Here is an 18928-nt window from a genome sequence, read left to right on the forward strand (position 1 = left end):
CAATTACAGTATTAGCTTAATACACATATAGAGAAATAAGAGACATATTGTATTTTATTGCTTCTTTGGTATAATAGAAACTATCGTTATTGGGTTCTTTCTGTAATTGACGGCTACACCCGATCGTGTTCCTGAATATCATTGCGCGTGAATGTATATATATAACAAACAGTAATGTAATGTAAATGATGTTACATAAAGTAACCCTTATCTTTGTTGTTTAATTCAACAGCCAAAGATAAGTTGAATAAATTAATAAAGTAATTAAAGAAGAAAGAAAAATTATGTATATATATATATATATATATATCTTTGCCTTATTTTGACTGTTTCAATTGAGTTGCACAGAAAAATCAAAAGAATATGAATGAAAAAGAACAAGTGTACAATATATGTGCAAATTCACGTACACTATATTTGGGGTTACGCCGTTTAATGATATAAAAATGTTTTAAAGGTGTAAAGTGTATACAGAATAGAAACACTGATACTTCCAAAAGAAATCGATCATGTACAAATTATAGTGTACTGTACTGTAGTTTAGTGTAAAGTATAATAAATATATATATAAAATAGCTTATCTTTTAAAAACACCAAAAATGAATGAATGATACACGTTCAGACTCAAAAGTGAGCACCAAAATTAAAGCGTACAAAAAAAAAGATACAAACACAAAGAAAAAAAAACATATTCTTGCGCACTTGTACGCAATTGTTGTTTGTATTTCCTGGGTCACCAACTTATATATATATATATATATATTGTATATTTTATTTGCGGGGAAATATTTAATATGGAATAATAATATTTTTATTATGATTATTTTGGCTAATGGTTCTAATTACCTGAATTCTAGTGAGATTAGTTGATAACACACGCTAGAACAGTACTGGGTAGGCTGCTGTTAATAAATATAAATAATGGTACCGATACCGATACTGATACTGATACTGATGATTGTTTTAGTAGTTCTAGTAAAAATTATAATGTAATGTAGTGTAATAGAAAAATGCAACGCCACTTTGAGCTGTTTTCCGCGTACAGAACTGTGTGTCAGTTTTCTTGTATACATCTACATATATTCTTGTTATTTTATCTCAAAATAGAGAATATCAATGCACGTGTATAGTGGAATGTGCGCAATAGAGTAATAAGGTCAAGCAATACAAAGGTTGGGTTTCTTTGTTGGTGAGTATGATTTTATGGAATTTAGTGTGTAGCCATATGTATATATTTGCTTGTCTATTTGGCTTTTGTTTTTGTTTAACAATTATACAAAAAGGATGTTGCATGGTTGATTGCTTGTAAAGAACATGCTTATTTTTATTTTTATGTTTGACTTGTTTACACAAAGCTAAATAAATAAAGGTAGAATAGAATAGAATTGTGTGTAGGCTTAGCATTTGGAGCTATATGTCGGTTCTTGTAGGACAATGAGAGTACAGTAATGGCACAATTTCCTGTTTGTTTCCTTAATCAGGTATATATGATGTAAATGAAGAAGAACAAAGAGAGCAAGTAAAAAGAATAAGAAGAAGGTTGTACATGACTCAATTGAGTTACACGCACGTATATATACTTTATTTATTTTGACTATTCTTTTAAAGACACTTGTATGATGTATTGAGCCCTTTTTTGTTCTTTACCTTGACATCTTTACACTACATTAACATGGCTTTGATGTTACGAATATGAATTGGGTTAGTATTGTATTTCCTTTTTGTGTGTGATTACAGAGATGGTTGAATAGAGTCTAAATGAAACAAAAGAATATGTTAAACAAACTTGATTGACTAATCGTGTGCTCTGGTGTTGCAGGTTTATCTCTTGTTTTGATACTTGTAATAGGCATTGACTTTATTCTCAACACAGTACACAAATAGAGCAACTATAGATAATCATATCATATCGAAATCAAATCATATAAAAATCTACATCTAAAATACAATCTGCTGATAATAATGTTTACTTTTCTTTTTATATACAAATTACATTACATTACATTGCATTGCAATTGGATAAACTGGTGGCCTTATTTTTTATTTTATTAATCAATTTTATATTTATATTTATATTTATATATATATATAATAATAAAAGATACCAAAAGCCAATAGCATTTCTATCTTTCTCAAGATATAGTAATAGTAAAGATTAGATAGTCAAAAGAATCCGTCCAAGCCAAGTCATTCTCTTGCTTTCCTTTCTTTATTCTTTTGATTGATTGGCTTGACTAATTTATATTTGGTTTTGTCTTGATTTACATACTATATCCTTATTTTATTTTATTTTGCTTATCTTTTATATATATATATATATATATGTGTGTGTGTGTGTGTGTTTCAATTCTTGCTACAATATTTAATTCTGGTGATGGTCATTGTTTGTACGATGTACGGGTGCTACCTTGAGCTATTTTTTTTATATTATATTATAATTATTGTATAAATATTATTATTATTATTTTCAATCCGAATGTTTGGCAAAAATTGAATAATTGAATAATGATATATATATATATTATAGTGTTCTTTCTTTCTTTCCTTCCTTCTTTCTTTCTATTAGAACAATGTATTCTATATAGCCTATAAATGGAATCTATCCATCATACTATTGAAAAGAAAGAGTTAAATTGATCTCTTTTTTTTAAGTAACTATTATTATTATAAAGACAGTAATAAGGCTAATAGACAGGGACCGTGCTTGTATTGAATATGCTTATATTACATGTATACATGCGCGTGCATGTGTGTGTGCGTGTGCGTGTGCGTGTGTTTGTGCTTTGTTCATTCAAGAATATATATATATATATATATATATATAAAAGTATAAATTAAAATGTTATATTAAAAAATAATGATTATCTCTCGCGTGTATGATAGTCGGATCCTTATTTATTTTTTGTTTTCAAAAAAAAAATTATATAGAATAAAAGACAGAATGACTTGACCAGCTTTCTGGTCAGTTTTTTTGTACTTGGATCAAAAACCAGATAGAATATATATATGCTTGGATGCCATGGAGTCAAAGGCTATTATGGCATTCAGCCATGGTGTGTACTCTTTGGATTATCAGAAGGTTCCTATTATGTAACCAGGTGTTACTTTTTTCATTATTGCTATTATTGCTATATGTACCTGTTTATCATGGGTAAAAAAATAAATAAAAAAAAACGAATTCTGTTTTATCAAACAAAGATGAATAATAATAATGTTGGTACCAAGTACTGAGCGCTAAGCACTGAGCACTAAGTACTGGGTAAGTAGTATGTAATTAGTGATAATAGTGGTGAAGAAAATTGAGAGTGTATTATAAAGTATATAAATAAAAGTAAGCAAGAGAGAGAGAGAGAGAGAGATCCTCCATCAGGTGCACCTTCACAACTAGTGATTCCTCAAATAGGCTTATCTATGAGTAACCGCCGAATGATTGGCTGATCGTACAGTCGGCGCACTGTACACCTTTTATATATTTATATATTTATATAAAGAGCTCGTTTATGTATCTTATCAAGGATTCGGAGCATATCATTGGCTAGTCACGATCTATCTTACTACACCCAGTAAAGAAATATAAAATGTATAAAAATAAAAATAAAAATAAAAATAAAAATATATTTTATGAAACACATAAAGCACTCATATTCTACTTTTAACAATAGGTAGATGATAAAGACCTCTGGGTATTGTATTGAATGTCAAGGGCTGGAATAGAGTGTGTATATTATGGACCGTGATTTCGGTGAATATGAATATGAAGAATAAACAAGAGAGTACGAATCTGGCATCAGCTATGATGTTCCTGTTCCTTGTTATCACTATATCTTGTGCTCACAAGACAAGAGGCCTTGTAATCTTGGACCAATCAAGTGAACAACAGCTTTGATCGGATGAAATAGACAAACACCGCTAGAGGTTGATTGATTGCTTTAAAGTGAGTGATTGGTAGGATAAGCCAAAAAAGCAAATAAAAAGAAAGTTGGCTGGTTGAGTGGAATAGAAAGTAAAATTATTATTGTTGAATTATAAAGTGATCTAAAAAAGAACAAAGCTTGTGAAATCATAGTACAAGACGATATTGTGCCATCTTTGCACTACCCTTTCTATTTTCTTTTCTTGCCTCTCTCCTCATTCTCTTTCTTTTTTATATATATTATTATTATTAACCTTTAAGTTCCGAGTCACGACAGAAAATAAAAAAAAAAAGCAAAAACAATTAACCTGAACACTCAGGTACAGGCAACCACAGATCACATCTAGTCAACACCAAACAGCTGCACTATTAAAATAAAATGAAATATAAGCAGGACACTATATAGGTATAGATCTTACTCTGAGGTTATTTTGAACATTGAATATAAAAAAATAAAAAATAAAAAGCCAGCAAAAAGTGTGGCAGTCAAAATACTTTTTTATTATTATTTATTTTGTTTGTGCGTGTGTTTCCTTTCGCTAGTCAAATCTCGGGTCAAACAACATAAAAAGATCCTCATTTTTTCTGGTTTCTCTTCTTTTCTTTTCTTTGGCAAAAAAAAAAAAAAAAAAAAGAGAGAAAAAAAAGAAAAAAAAAGAGAGAGCTTCTTACATTATTAAAAAACAAAATATACTTCTTCTTCTTCTTCTTTTCTCTTTTCTTTCGACTATCAACATCATCTACCTACTTCTTTTATTATTTTTATAAGAGAAGAATTATATCATCATGACAGAATCTGGAAATTATATGCTTGGTTACCCTTCAGAGAGATTCTTTGACAAGGAACATCTTGTACAAATGTTGAGTGATGCCTGCAGATCCAACCACCCCTCACCCTCACCCTCCTCTGATGCACAGACTGTCTTCAGCAGCTTCCCTTCTCCAATATCATCAACAGCCGGCGCTGGTGCCGGTTCTCTCAATAACAGTCCAACTCTCTCAACCATCAACCCAATCCATCTTCACGCCTCAAACTCCTTTCTCGACACCTTTCCAAACATTTACCACCACCAGCCAAACCAAGTTCAGCCAACCGAATCACTCGACCAATATGTTCAATTCGAAGACGATTCAATGGCCTCCTCAACCACAACCACAACCACGAATAATACCAACAACAATACTAGTAATAATAATGACTCACAGTCTGTATCCCCAAAAGAGACCAACCAATTTTGCCGCTCTGATCCAGCTACTCCAGACCCAACCGTGCGCCAGCAAGAATGCTTCAATTGCCATGTTACCAAGACTCCTCTCTGGCGACGCACCCCTGACCGCGCCCACTCTCTCTGCAACGCATGTGGCCTCTACTACAAGCAATATGGCAACCACCGTCCCCTTCATGTCAGACAAAAGCAAGCATCTCAATCCAACAAACAACAATCTCATCCCATTACTGTTGCTGCCATCAAAGCTGCAGCTGCAATTGCTGTCACTGTTACTGCTGCCAATAATACTAACAATAATAATTCAACCACGATTCAACCACTTTCACCTCCACTTTCTGTCCTTAAAGTAGCTGGCCCTACTTCCCCTCTATCATCCCCACCACCTACCGCAATCCATATCTCTCACTCCCCGACCCTCGATTTTGCTTCTACTCACCCACATCACCAAACCCATGAACATGAACATGAACATGACTTTCATAACCATAACATTCACTCATTCAACCCAGACAATTCTCCACCCCTGTCTACCATCAATAATCTCGAACAAACATGTGATTCACAGGAGGTGCTTTTACCACAGCTTCCACAACAAACAAACACAGCAACAACAGTAACAACAGCAACAACAGCATCAGTAGCCGACTCTCCTTCCCAGCAATGTGCCAACTGTCTTCAGACAAACACCCCACTCTGGCGTAAGAATGACCGGGGGGAATCGGTTTGCAATGCCTGTGGATTATACGCCAAACTTCATCACCGAGACAGACCTGCTGCTATGCGCAAGCCAACCATCCAGAAGCGTCGGCGAGGCTGTTCAGTCGAGACTTTCCAGCAGAGATCCGATGACCAGATCCAACAACGACCAGCCAAGCGACCAAGCCTTCAGAGTTCTGAAGATCTTCACATTAACAGCAGCAACAACAACAGCAACACTATGATCAATATCAACAATATCAACAATATCAATATTAAAGAAAACCATGAAAACAACAACCAGAATCAGAACCAGAACCAGAACCAGAACCAGAACCAGAACCAGAATACTATTCCCTTGACACTCCCACTAGGATATCCTGTTACATTTGTGACCGAACCCTTGCCAACACCACCCCTCCTCTTTACTCCTGCCATTTCGCCTCTTGTTTCGACTGGCAAGACCTGGAACGAGTTTGATGACAGCCGGTTCACATCTCTCCTCAGTCGGATGAACCTTGGGCAGATGCATGGGTTTCTGGGTATGCTTGAACGACGATGCGAAATCCTTCGATCGATTCTTTACACACAAGAACAACACCAAGATCAACCTTGAGTTCTTACCATATATCTATATATTCTTTCTCTCTTTCTCTTTCTATATGTCTTTCTGTCTATCTATCTATCTATCTATCTATCTATCTGCATGCCCTTTCTTATTACCACTAATATTATTATTTTATATATATATTTTATTTTATTTTATTCTATTTTTTTTTCTTTTTTACAAACTCCTTTTATGTCTATAACTCATATTCCCCTTTCCTTTTGGTGTCCTTACTATACACATCTTCTTGCTCTCCTGTCGACCGGGAGAAGAAGAAGCAGAAAAAAAAATCCCAACCAAAAAAAAAATAGACCCCAAAAAAAAAAGAAAAGAACGTTGCTTTATGTTCCATGTCACCTTTCTTCTTTATTTTACTTTTTTCCCCATTTTTTTTTTACTCTATTTACACATAAAATTTTGTACACAATTTTTTTTTTCATATATACTTGTGCATTTTGCACACTTTGCACATTTTGCACACTTTGCACACAAAAACCCATCGCTCTTATTATTAATATTAATATTATTTTTGTTTTTGTTTTTGTTTCAAATTTTCCTTTGTTTCAATTCTTTCGTGTCCTATAGCCTTGATTTCTTCTTTATTTTCTTTACATATTAAATACAAAGCAATGCAATATTACACATTCGCATTCATACACTCGCATTCACACTTACACACAAAATAAAATAAAATAAAATAAAATAAAATAAAATAAAATAAAAATTTATTCATCTATTTTTATTATTTAAGAAACTCAAAGACATACTCTATAGCCATAAATTCATATGGTTATCAAAGTATCCAACATATAGATCGATGTATATTTCATGTGCAAAATAAACAACTCTGGTGAAACATTCTTTTTTATTTTTTATTTTATTTTTTCCTAGTCAGCCTAATCTAATCTCTTGAAAAATTATATATATAGGCAAAGAGAGAAAGATAAAGACAGAGATAGAGATAAGATACACAGAACTTTGTGACAGGAAAAGAAATATAGTATAGAAAAATATAGTAACAAAGAAAAAACAAAAAAAAAAACAAAAAAAGGTTTTGGTTTTCTCCTTCCGCACATATACCTTTTATATATATATATATATATATATATGTATACTAGGTAGAGGCAATGTGAGCTAGTAGCCCACCGAGTAGCAATATCAATAGTGGTAGAGGTGGTAGAGGTGGTGAAAAGTAATATAAAAAATATATATATAATAAAAAAAAAAAGGCGGAATAAGGATTGTCATGGGGATACAATAAAAATAATAATAATAACAGTAAGGGTTTCTCTATAACACAGACAATACTAAAAGACCAGAGTGACATATGTCAGTCCTTATCAACAATAAATAGACTTTACTAAAAGAAAACCAGTGTATTTATTTATACTAGCTTAATATTCTAATACTTGTCCTAGGTTCTTGAACAAATTCCACCAAATCACATAATGTTTTACAGTCCTTTTCAATAACCAATTAAAAAAAAATTCATTAGTATCCAAGTCGGTTCATTACACTCCAAAAATTAAAATTTGTCTTTTTATTCGAATTTACGATTCAACACGTACAATATTTTGGTATTAAAGGGGACCATAACAATGGCAAAATTTATGTATTCCCGAGATAATTGTTACTCATTCTAAACACTCGACCGTGACTTCTAATGAATGGTCCCTGGCATGTCCACTGCTGATAGAAATAGAAAGAAAAAGAATAAAGTCAAGAGATAAAGATATCCGTATGAATGGAAAGGAGACAAGAATAAAAAAAACAAAATATGATTATGTACGTTATATTGTGCATGATAAAGCTATAGGGGGGGTTTTTCTTCTTCTTCTTCTTTTGAAAGAAAGAAAGCTATAAAAATAAGGTAGGTTGTAAATTATCTGTCCTCTACTGAAGAGCATAAAACAACTGGTATGAACTTTCCTAACGAAGCTTGGTTCAGAAACGGTATTCATGCAATTTTTTTTTAACCAGGCTTACTACGAGAAGCAAACATAATGTCCATCTTAGCCGCTTTCTTCTACTGCAGGGTTGATTACAGTCAACATGTGTATATAAATATACATTAGTCTTGGTGAAATGTAGAAAACATAGCCACAAAATTATAATTATGGACAATGCACCCCATTCACGCATTCAGATTAATGAAAATCTCTAACAAAATGTATTTATTTTCTTCAGTTGCTCTCCTGAACTCTAAACCCTAATTGACCAATTCTGGGCAGTGGCAAAAAAAAAGAAGTAAGGTTAGGCGCCACATGTAATAATGACCTTGATAACTTCAACATAAATGCTATCAGTCTAGTGATAAAGAATAAGGAGAAGGAAAGAAGGGCAATCTAATACTGGACTATGTGATTCAAAAATATCGGCAAAACCATAACTTGGCAATGAAGCACATGAAAATAAGAAAATAAGAAATGGATCTTGATCCCTGTCTATACACACGATAAGCAAAAACAAAACCCTATCCCATCCAACAGCCATTTCTAAGCAACAAAATAATAATAATAATAATAATAATAGCACAGAGAGTGTAATTAACCATAAAGCTTTCTTTGCTAATATACTCCAAACCAAAAAAAAAAAAAAAAAAACAAAAAAAAAAGGCGTTTATTTTTTATTTTCATTATATCAGTCAAATGCAACAAAGTTTCTGTTGGGCCAACTTTGAATGAGATACCTATGGCGATTGTTTGAAACTACAATGGTAATTTTATATACTATTATTACGGTAATGAAATTTGATAGAGACGAGGCACTAAAGTATCTCAAGAATATTATGACGATCATGTCGCTCACACAAAAGCCCCAACCCTTTACTTCCCACCACCAAATGTAAATAAGTATGTGCTCTTGTGTTTGTGGCTTCTAATAAACTGTATATATATATTTTTGTTAAAAAAGAATTGTTCGGGATGAACGGAAATTGCTTCAACAATAAAATTCATCCAGATCATCATTTGCAATTGCCGTCATTACATAATACTGTACTCTTGTTAAACTGTTAAATTTGAAAAGAAAGAAAGAAAGAAAAAAAGGGGAAAAATAATATACCTATTCTCTCTTTCTCTCTCTTTTTTTTTGGAATTATGAAATGACATGGATACTAATTGATCTTTAATTGATCTTTAATTGGTTGCTATATTGGATATTGAGAAGCACTGTGTACATTTTTTTGAACATATAGATAGATAAAGAAACAATTTTCCTAATGGTTAAATGATAAATTTCCTTTATTCCTTGTACTTTATTTTATTTTCCTTTTGGATTTTGAATTTTGAATTTTAGATTTTCTTTACAAACAAACGCACATCACTAATATTAATACAAATACAAATATGCAAGTCAAAATTCTCACAATGTACAAAACACAAAACACATACATAGATACATATTAAAAATACTCATTGTTGTTGTTATTTAATACTAAATTATACTTCTTCTTTCTACTGCCTTACATATTAACTATCCAATTTTGACTATCCGATTTTTTTTTTCTCTTTTGGTGTAAAGATATATATATATATATTGCTTATAATAATAAAATCATTAATACAAACAGCCAACAACAACAACAACAAAAAAATAGAATTATAGAGAGAGAGAGTCAAATTATTTTTTAATTCAATTATATATATATATATATAATATATATATTTTTTTATATATGTAGCGAAAGATTTATTTTATGTAAGTGTGTGTAAGAGAGAAAAATCTTGTAAATAAAAAAAAAAGAAAACAAATAAAAGTAAGGAATAAAATAAAAAAAAGAATAGTTAAGGAAGAGGTTAAAAGAGATAGATAGAGTGTGATAGTAAAGAGGTAAGTAGAGAGAGAGATAAGTAGAGAGATAAGTAGATAGAGAGAGAGAGAGAGAGAAAATTTACACATACACACAACAACAACAAGAAACATATAAGTATAAAAGATCTATATAGATATAATAATACTTTTTTTTTTTACTTATACGATTCCATTTTTTAGGGGGGTTGTTGTAGTAGTTTATGAGTGAGAGTTGGAAGAGTTCAAGACCTGAGCGGCGTGGTTGGTCTGAACAGAAGAGAAGCGACGCATCTCCTTGGCATCCATGGAGCGCTTGTTCTTGCCCAAGAGGTTCTTGGCAAAGTTCTGGGGACGCTCGAGGGACTTGAGGGAACGGGTGCGGTTGGCGTAGTAGCGGGCCGAAGAGGTTCCAGACATGGCAGAGGCGCGGCGGGACTGGCCAGCCATGGGGGTCTTGGACTCCTGGAGGGTGTTCTTGGGCTCGAAGAGATAACGCATACCGAACTTGAGGAAGTCCATGGGCAAGAACCAGATGAAGTTCCAGATCCAGACAATACCGGCCCATGACCAACCGCAACCCTGGATGGAAGTGAAGGGCCAGTCAGCATAGACAGCAATGAAGGTAGCGACCAACTGGGCAACAACGAAAGCGCACATCAACATGATTGAGGGGCGCTCCATGAAGAAGAAACCGCGCGAACGGGTGACGAAAATCAAACCCTGGGAAATGGTAGAAACCTGGAGGTAGATAACAGAGTGGAAAACGTAGTCGTTGGCATCATCAGAGCTGTGGACGCCAAACTTGTCCTGGAAGAAGGTGGTCTTGAAGATGACAGCAAAGAAAACGACAGTGGAGGCAGTGAGGTAAAGACCGTAGATGATAGCATAGGTAAAGATCTCACGCAAGTTCCAGGCATCTGGGTATGGAGAGGGCTTGACGCGATCAGTCGAGATAGTCATGATGGTACCGTCGTTAAGAATGGCGAGAATCAAGACCATGAAGGGAGGGAAATCAAACTGGAAGGCCCAGCACAAGATAGAGAAACCGACGACAACACGAATGGTAACAGAGCAGGTGTAGATAGAGTAGTTGCGCATACGCTGGAAAATCTGGCGGGAACCGATAATGGCCTCAATAATGACAGACAGACCGGGGCTGGTAAGCACAATATCGGCAGCAGAGCGGGCAGCATCAGAAGCATCGTCGACAGCAATACCGACGTTGGCCTTGGACAGAGCAGGGGCATCGTTGACACCATCACCAGTCATGGCGGTCATGTGACCAAGAGCCTGCAGACGTTCGACAATCTCGTACTTGTGTTCGGGGTACACACCGGCAAAGCCATCGGCCTGGAGGACCAATTCGTCAACGTTGCTATAACCAGAGCCGGCGGGGGGGCCTTCCTTAAGAGTCTTGGACAAGAACATGTTGTCACCCATGCCGAGACGACGACCGGTTTCCTTTGCGATAGCGAGCTGATCACCAGTGATCATCTTAACCTGGACACCAAGAGCAATAGCACGATCGATGGTTTCCTTGGTATCAGAACGTGGGGGATCGTAAATGGGCAAGAGACCGATGAGACGCATACCAAGACCTTCGCCTTCGACTTCACCGCTAGGGACTTCATCAACAGCAACAGCAAGAGCACGGAGACCACGGCGGGCAAACTCGTCGACATCGTCGTTGAGAGCCTTGATCTGTTCTTCGGTCTTGTCACGGGTGCAGAGATCGAGAATGGTGTGGGACATACCCTTGGTGCAACGGAGGACGGCACCGTCGGCATTGCGGCGGTAGGTGATCTCGGTACGCTTGTTGACGGGGTTGAAGGGCTTGAACTCGAGTTCGGTCATGCCATCACGGGAGAGCTTGGGGTCAGGAAGAGAGTTGACGATACAGAAATCGATGGCGTCCTGGTTCTCGGTACGGGAAGCGTAGGCAGAGAGGCGGATGATATCGTCACCGTTGAACTCGGCGTAGGTCTTGATGGTGGGCTTATCGACGATGAGCTTGTTGAGGGTCAAGGTACCGGTCTTGTCAGAGCACAAGATGGTGACGGCAGCCATCTCCTCAATGGCAGTGATACGGGTAACGATAGCCTTGTGCTCGGCAAGCTGCTTGGCACCAATGGCAAGAGTGACAGACAAGACGGTAGGCATGGCAATGGGGATACCACCAATGAGCAAGACAAGCATGTTATCAACACCACGACGGTAGGTGTAGTGGAAAGCAGCGTACTGGACAATGATGACAATGACCAAGAAGATACCGATGGTGCAGAGACAGAAGTTACCAATCTTGGCAAGAATGGTCTGCAAGTGACCAACATCCTCACCAGCCTCACCGACAAGCTTGGCAGCACGACCGAAGAAAGTGTTGAGACCAGTACCGATAATGATGGCTTCAGCCTCACCCTGCTTGACAGTAGAACCAGAGAATACTTCGTCACCGGCTTCCTTGCCGACGGGCAAAGATTCACCAGTAAGAGCAGCTTGATCGATAGAGACTTGACCGTGAGCCTATATAAGATTTATTAGTATTATTATTATTTTTTAAAAATATCTAATAAAGTATACTTACAGTAATAAGACGACCATCGGCAGGGATGACATCACCGAGCTTGATAGAGATAACATCACCGGGAACAAGCTCAGAGGCTTCCATAGTGTGCCATTCACCGTTACGCTTAACCTTGCACTCGGGGGCGAGAGCAGCCATGAGAGCCTTGACGGCGTTACCGGCCTGACGTTCTTCCATGAAACCAATGACAGAGTTACCAATCAGGAGGAGTACGATACCAATGAAATCGGGGTAATCGGGAGCACGGTGCTCACCGTTAGACAGAGCAATAGAAACCAAAGCGGCAGCCTCCATAACCCAGGAGAGAGGGTTCCACATGAAACCGAGGAACTGGAGGAGGGGGTTGACTTCCTTGGTCTCAAGCTTGTTGGGACCGAACTTTTCCATACGGCGGGCAGCCTCATCAGAAGTCAAACCTTCGGAGTTTGTCCTATTGATTTTTTAAAAAAAATAAAAAAATTGAAGATGTGACGTTTAGTAAAAAATTTGTCATGACCAAAAAAAAATAAAAAAATAAAAATAAAAATTTATAGGGGGAGGGGGGGAAGACAGATATAGAGAGAGAAAGATTTGATTGATTGATTGATAGGTAGAGGGGGAGAAGGGGAATGATTATTGGTTGAATTGTTGGTTGAGTAGGAGATAAATTATACTAATAAGTTTTGTAAAAGTAAAATAGAATAGAATAAAATATAGTAACATAAAAAAGTGTGTGTTCACAAAGGACTTCTTTTTTTTATAAAAAAAATCCGGGAATTTTTTTCCAGGCACACAAGCACCAAAAAAAGAAGAAGCTTTGTACACACTCTCAGACAAAGGGCACAAAGGGCACAATAAATAGAATTGTGAAGTTTGATTGAAATTAGGGAGTAATGGTATAAATATAATAATTATGTGAAGGGAGTATGTATATATGTATATATATGGGGATGAAATATAAACAGGGAGAAGAGAGATCAATTATGAAAAGAAAATAAAAGAAAAGAAAATTAAGTGACATGAACGTACTGTAGCAACTGGAATACATCTCCGGGCTCCATGGTGGAGAGATCGAATTTATCCTTGTCGTAGAGTTCTTCGACAGTGAGCGAGGCCAGGTTGCCGCTGATGTTGGTCTTTTGATAGACTTGGGCATCGCCAACCACTTCGACGTTTTCCGTTTTCTCAGACATGTTGGGATAGAGTAATAGCTGGTATTATCAAGGTTGTCTTTATGTTTTGTTGGTGAGATAAAGAGGAAAAAGAAGGTGGAAAAGAAAAAAAAATCTCTATGAGAGAGAAAGCAATGCTCTTATTTTTTTCTTTTCTTTCTTTTTTAAAGAGAGAGAGGGAGAGAGGGAAAAGGGTTTTTGTGAGAAAAAAGGTAGTGAGAGAGGTGGCGATGGTCAAAGGAACAAGAGAAAAAAGAGGAAAAAAAACAAGATAAGGGGGTTTAGGTGTTGGCTTTTATAGTTCTTTTTTTTTATATTTTTTATTTGAAGTAGGGGTTTCAATTGAAAATTAAAGTAAAAAAAAGTAAAATAAAATAAAATAAAAATATTTTAGAAAAAATTATAATCGTATTTGATGATTTGGTTTCACACACACAAAAAAGGAATTGAAACTTAAACACGGGCAGGGGGGGGGGGGGGGGGGAGAGAGAGAAAAAAAGAGGAGGGAGAAAGGGGAGGGGGGGGAGGAGAAAGACGGTGGGGGAGATAGAAAAAAAAATAGTTGAGTTTTGTGGGGGGACTAAAATAAAATACAAATTATATAGAAGATGAAGAATAAGAAGAGCGAGGGGGCTATAAAGAAAGAAAGGGATTGGGTGGGGGGTGAGTTGTAGGGATAAGAAACTATTAGCCAGGCTGAGACAAATGAAAAACAGAAAGAAGACGATATCAAGTTAAAAATGAATGAAACAGAAACAGGCTGAGAGAAATAAGAACATCAAAGACAAATGGGCTGTGAAAGATGTTTAGATTATGAGAAACAGAAACAACGGCTGAGAGGGGATTGGTTTCGATGAAGGAGGCAATATTAGACGAGTGAATTGAAGCGAATTGAAGTGAATTGAAGTGAATTGAATTGGTTATGTGGGTTGACTTGAGTTTGACTGAAGTTTGGGGGTGTAGACTAGGGATGTATGTATAAATTTCAGTTCATTGAAATTTTTTTCGACTGAGAAACTGATTGGGAGGAGTTTAGCTAAAAGGGCGAGATAGATTTCGCACATCAGCGAGTCAGATCAATTCAGGTCAGGTCAAATCAATTCAAATCAAATCAAATCAAATCAAGTCAGTCAAATCACACCTTACACACTTTATTTACACACTTCATTTACCCTTTACATTTTACTACACTACACTACACTACACTACACCATGCATATCGAGTCAATCATTCATTCAATACTGAAGAGCTGCTAGGCCTACAGGACAGATAGCAAAGGGGAAATATGGTCTGCAATTATTATTATTTTGGGGGTTTTTAGATGGAGAATATAATTTGTATTGACCACAGGATTCCGAAACTGGATTAGGATAGGTAAACGGCAGCAGTTACGGTCTTACTTTTTGTTATTTATTTATTTTACACTACCCCGGTTAAGCTAATCTATACTACACAGCTTTTGTATGTGTATAATTTATTTATATAATACAAACATTCACACCCACACTCGTAATCTCACTTAAACTTGCACCACTCACACAAACGCACTCTCTCTCTCTCCACAAAACAAAACAAAAAATGATACACAGCTACACAACTTACACAACTTCTATCCATGCTTTTTTTTTTTTTTTACTTTTTTTTTGTCTCTCTTTCTCTTTCTGTCTTCGGCTTGTTTAATCGCCGTCCAAAGCTAGTACCAATAGTAACCAACTGACCCTGCCGAGTACCATCGCCGTCATGAAGAGCCATCCCCCGCATTTGCCCGCCATGTCAGTCACCTTTCCCGTTTATTTTTATTTATTTTTATTATGTTTTAAAATAATAATGGATGTATCAAATCAAAATCGAAAATCGTAAATCAATCAGGAAATCAAAGACCAGTTTTTTTTTTATTTTATTTTATTTTATTTTATTATTTTGTAACTTAGCAACCAAGTATCATAGCAACTAATCAAATTTAGGTATCCTAGCAACTGATTATATATCAGAGTGCATATATTGTACTTGTGTACATACACAGTAATAGAGAACAAAAAGTAAGTAACAAAGTGTGTGTAAGTAAAAATAAAAATAAAATAAAAATAAAATAAAATAAAAAATGGTCATCTTGGGAAATCAGGCACGTTTAACCACGAATAACAGATATGTACCTTTTCTTTAGCTCTCTTTTTTTAATTTTTTTTTACAGACAGACGAAGATACACACACACACATACTCTAAAACTAGAAGCACAAAGAAAAATATATATACAGACAGACAGACAGACACTGTGTATGTAAGAGAGAGTGAGAGAAAAAAAAGGTCCTATCCCTTCATTTTCATTTTTACCTGACGTCACTTTCACTCTTCTTTCTCACTTGCTTATTCACTCCACTCTCTCACGTTTTTATACATATACTTTATTTTATTTTATATATCTGTGTGTTGAATAATTATTATCATTTGGCCAGGGCAAATCAAAACAATTCACTATCTGATTTTATTTTATTTTTTATTTGACGTCGATCTGAAAAACAAAGCTTTGCCTTGAAACACAGCCGTTTGGGCCGCGACAGTAAAAGGAAGAAGTTAAGGTATAAATAAAAAAAAAAAAGAGAGAGAGAGAGATACACATTACACACATGAGTGCGCGTGTATTATTCCCTTTCGCAAAATATGCTCATTTGCTTTCTCTCTTTTCTGTCTTCTTTTTTTACTTACTTATTTTCAAAGAAGTCACTAACTTGAAAAATACAAGAGATATTATTTATATGTGCATGTGTGTATAGAATATTATATATCAAAATCAAAATTATTTTTGCTACTTTTGGGACCCTTTATCTTTCATCTTTTTTAAAAATAAAAAAAATAAAAACTGTAAGAGATCTCTTATCTGAACATGACTTGAATTTCTTTTTTATTTCTTTTATCCTTTTTTCAGACCTTTGAGAAACATATAGAGTTAAACATGAACAGAAAGACTTAAAGAGGCCATCATCATCATCATCATCATCATAATTATCATCACCCCTCCCCCCCCCATACACACACACAACTATACATACTATTCACTACACACACGCACACAGATAACCCCCCCTTTCCCTCTTGTCCTCCTCGTCTTTGTCCCTTGGTCCATTATTACTTCCATCTTTCTTTATTTTATTTTATATTGTTTTATATTAGCATTAGGCTTCCAAAAGGTCTTTATTTTCTAATCTCACATGTCCTTCTCCCCCAATTCCCCTTCCACCTCCACCACCTCCACCACCATCATCACCTTCACCTTCACCTTCACTCACCACCCCACCTCCACCACTCCTTCACTTCACTTCACTTGAATTCCCTCTTTATTGCTATCTATTTATATATCTAATAATTAGACAAAGACTCTTTTTTTTTTTTTGAGTGGCAAGACTATTTTTCCTTGAATTTTCTTTGGTCTTTTTAAAATATATATATATACTTGAAGATCGGCTGCATTGTTGTTGTTCTATATCTAAATAGCTTTACTACACTTTAGTCTCTCTCTTTTTTCTTACTTTCCTTTTACTTTCCCTTTAAATTATATAATTTGATATATCTTTTTTTTTTTTTGTGCTTGTGTATTTGGTACGGTGTTAAATTTACCCTCCAACTTTAATGTTTTATTTTATACTGTACTATATAATTTTTATATTCCTCTCCCCTCTCTCCCAAAAGAAGGATGAATATTTAGCAAGTCTTATTTTGTTTTATCGGTCCCACCTACGGATCGGTTCTATCGGACGGCCTGGCCGGACTGAAATCCAATGGCCTAGAGTTACCGTCCCTCTCTTTCTACTCAATCACTCCACTTCACTGACTAATTTTCCTCTTTGCTGTCTCTATTTCATTTGTTGGTTATCTGACCCTAAAAAAAACCCCCCCTCGAAATCATCGCACAACCCTTTCTATCTTCTACTCTGCTCTACTCTGCTCTACTCTGCTCTGCTCTGCTCTGCTCTGCTCCACTCCACCTCACTCCACCTCACTCCACTTTACTTTATTCCCCCCCCCCCCGTCCTCCTCTCTTCTTCCTTTCCCATCCTACACCCACCCCCTGGCCCCGTCCCCCCTTTTCTTTTTGTACTCTCTCTTTCTTTCTTTCTTTAAAAGGGTAACAGAAATAAATAAATAAATAAAAAAAATAAAAAAAAAAGATCAAAATGGTACAATTTTATTCTGGTAGTTTGGTTGGTTGTGATTATGTCCTGGGAAAATAAAATCAAAGTTTAGGAGTTGATAATGCAGGGCCAATTCTGCACAACAAGATAAAGTGTAAAATGAGATAAAAATTGATTCCAGTCTTCTGTAATCTCTATCTATCTATCTATCTATCAATCTGTCTATTTGTATCTATCTATCTACATACATACATACATACATACATAAATGCATGCAAGTAATGCATCTGTATCATTATCATTACCATTATCATTAGTGATGGTATCGTAATTATACATATACTTTTCTGTTGAAAACAAAACAAAAAGGGAAAGCTTGTGTTTAATCGTTACTGTTAAGTCTTCTCTCTGTGTGTCTTTTCTTTTCTTTTTTTTTGTTTGTTTGTTCGTTTGTGATAGGGCTACTGAACTTTCTTTTTCTTTGGTACAAGGATCATGATTTCTTTTCTTTTTTTTTGTCACAATCGTTGTTTTGTGTATAATCTGATTGGAAAACGTGGTTTGGTTTTTTTTTTCTTGCTGTTGCGGACGTGGCCGAGTTGAGTGTGTAACCATTCGGAGTCTTTTGATATTATTTTTTTATCAATTTTATCTATTAGTTGATACAAGAATAATTACTAGTGATATAATAGGTTTTAATTAAGGAAAGAAGAAGAAGTGTTTTAGAATTCAACAATTCATCATAATCGTCGGTTTTCTTTGGTTAATTGTTTTAAAACAATTAACCAAAGGTTTCATCAAGATGTTTTTTTTTTTTAAAAAAAAAAGAA

At 35.4% G+C, this 18928-nt stretch overlaps 1 protein-coding gene across 1 annotated transcript; it reads left to right on the top strand.

Moving 5' to 3' along the window:
- Positions 1–4552: 4552 nt before the first annotated feature.
- Positions 4553–5953, top strand: PHYBLDRAFT_126072 (GATA-type zinc finger transcription factor; the record flags this gene model as incomplete). The annotated part of the gene is made up of 2 exons (XM_018429078.1): positions 4553–5317; positions 5726–5953. Coding segments are annotated over exons 1-2 (846 nt in total), but the record flags the coding sequence as incomplete, so codon positions are not given.
- Between the last annotated feature and the right edge of the window lie 12975 nt (positions 5954–18928).

The sequence above is a fragment of the Phycomyces blakesleeanus genome (assembly GCF_001638985.1).
Source record: "Phycomyces blakesleeanus NRRL 1555(-) unplaced genomic scaffold PHYBLscaffold_16, whole genome shotgun sequence".
Classification (NCBI taxonomy): domain Eukaryota; kingdom Fungi; phylum Mucoromycota; class Mucoromycetes; order Mucorales; family Phycomycetaceae; genus Phycomyces; species Phycomyces blakesleeanus.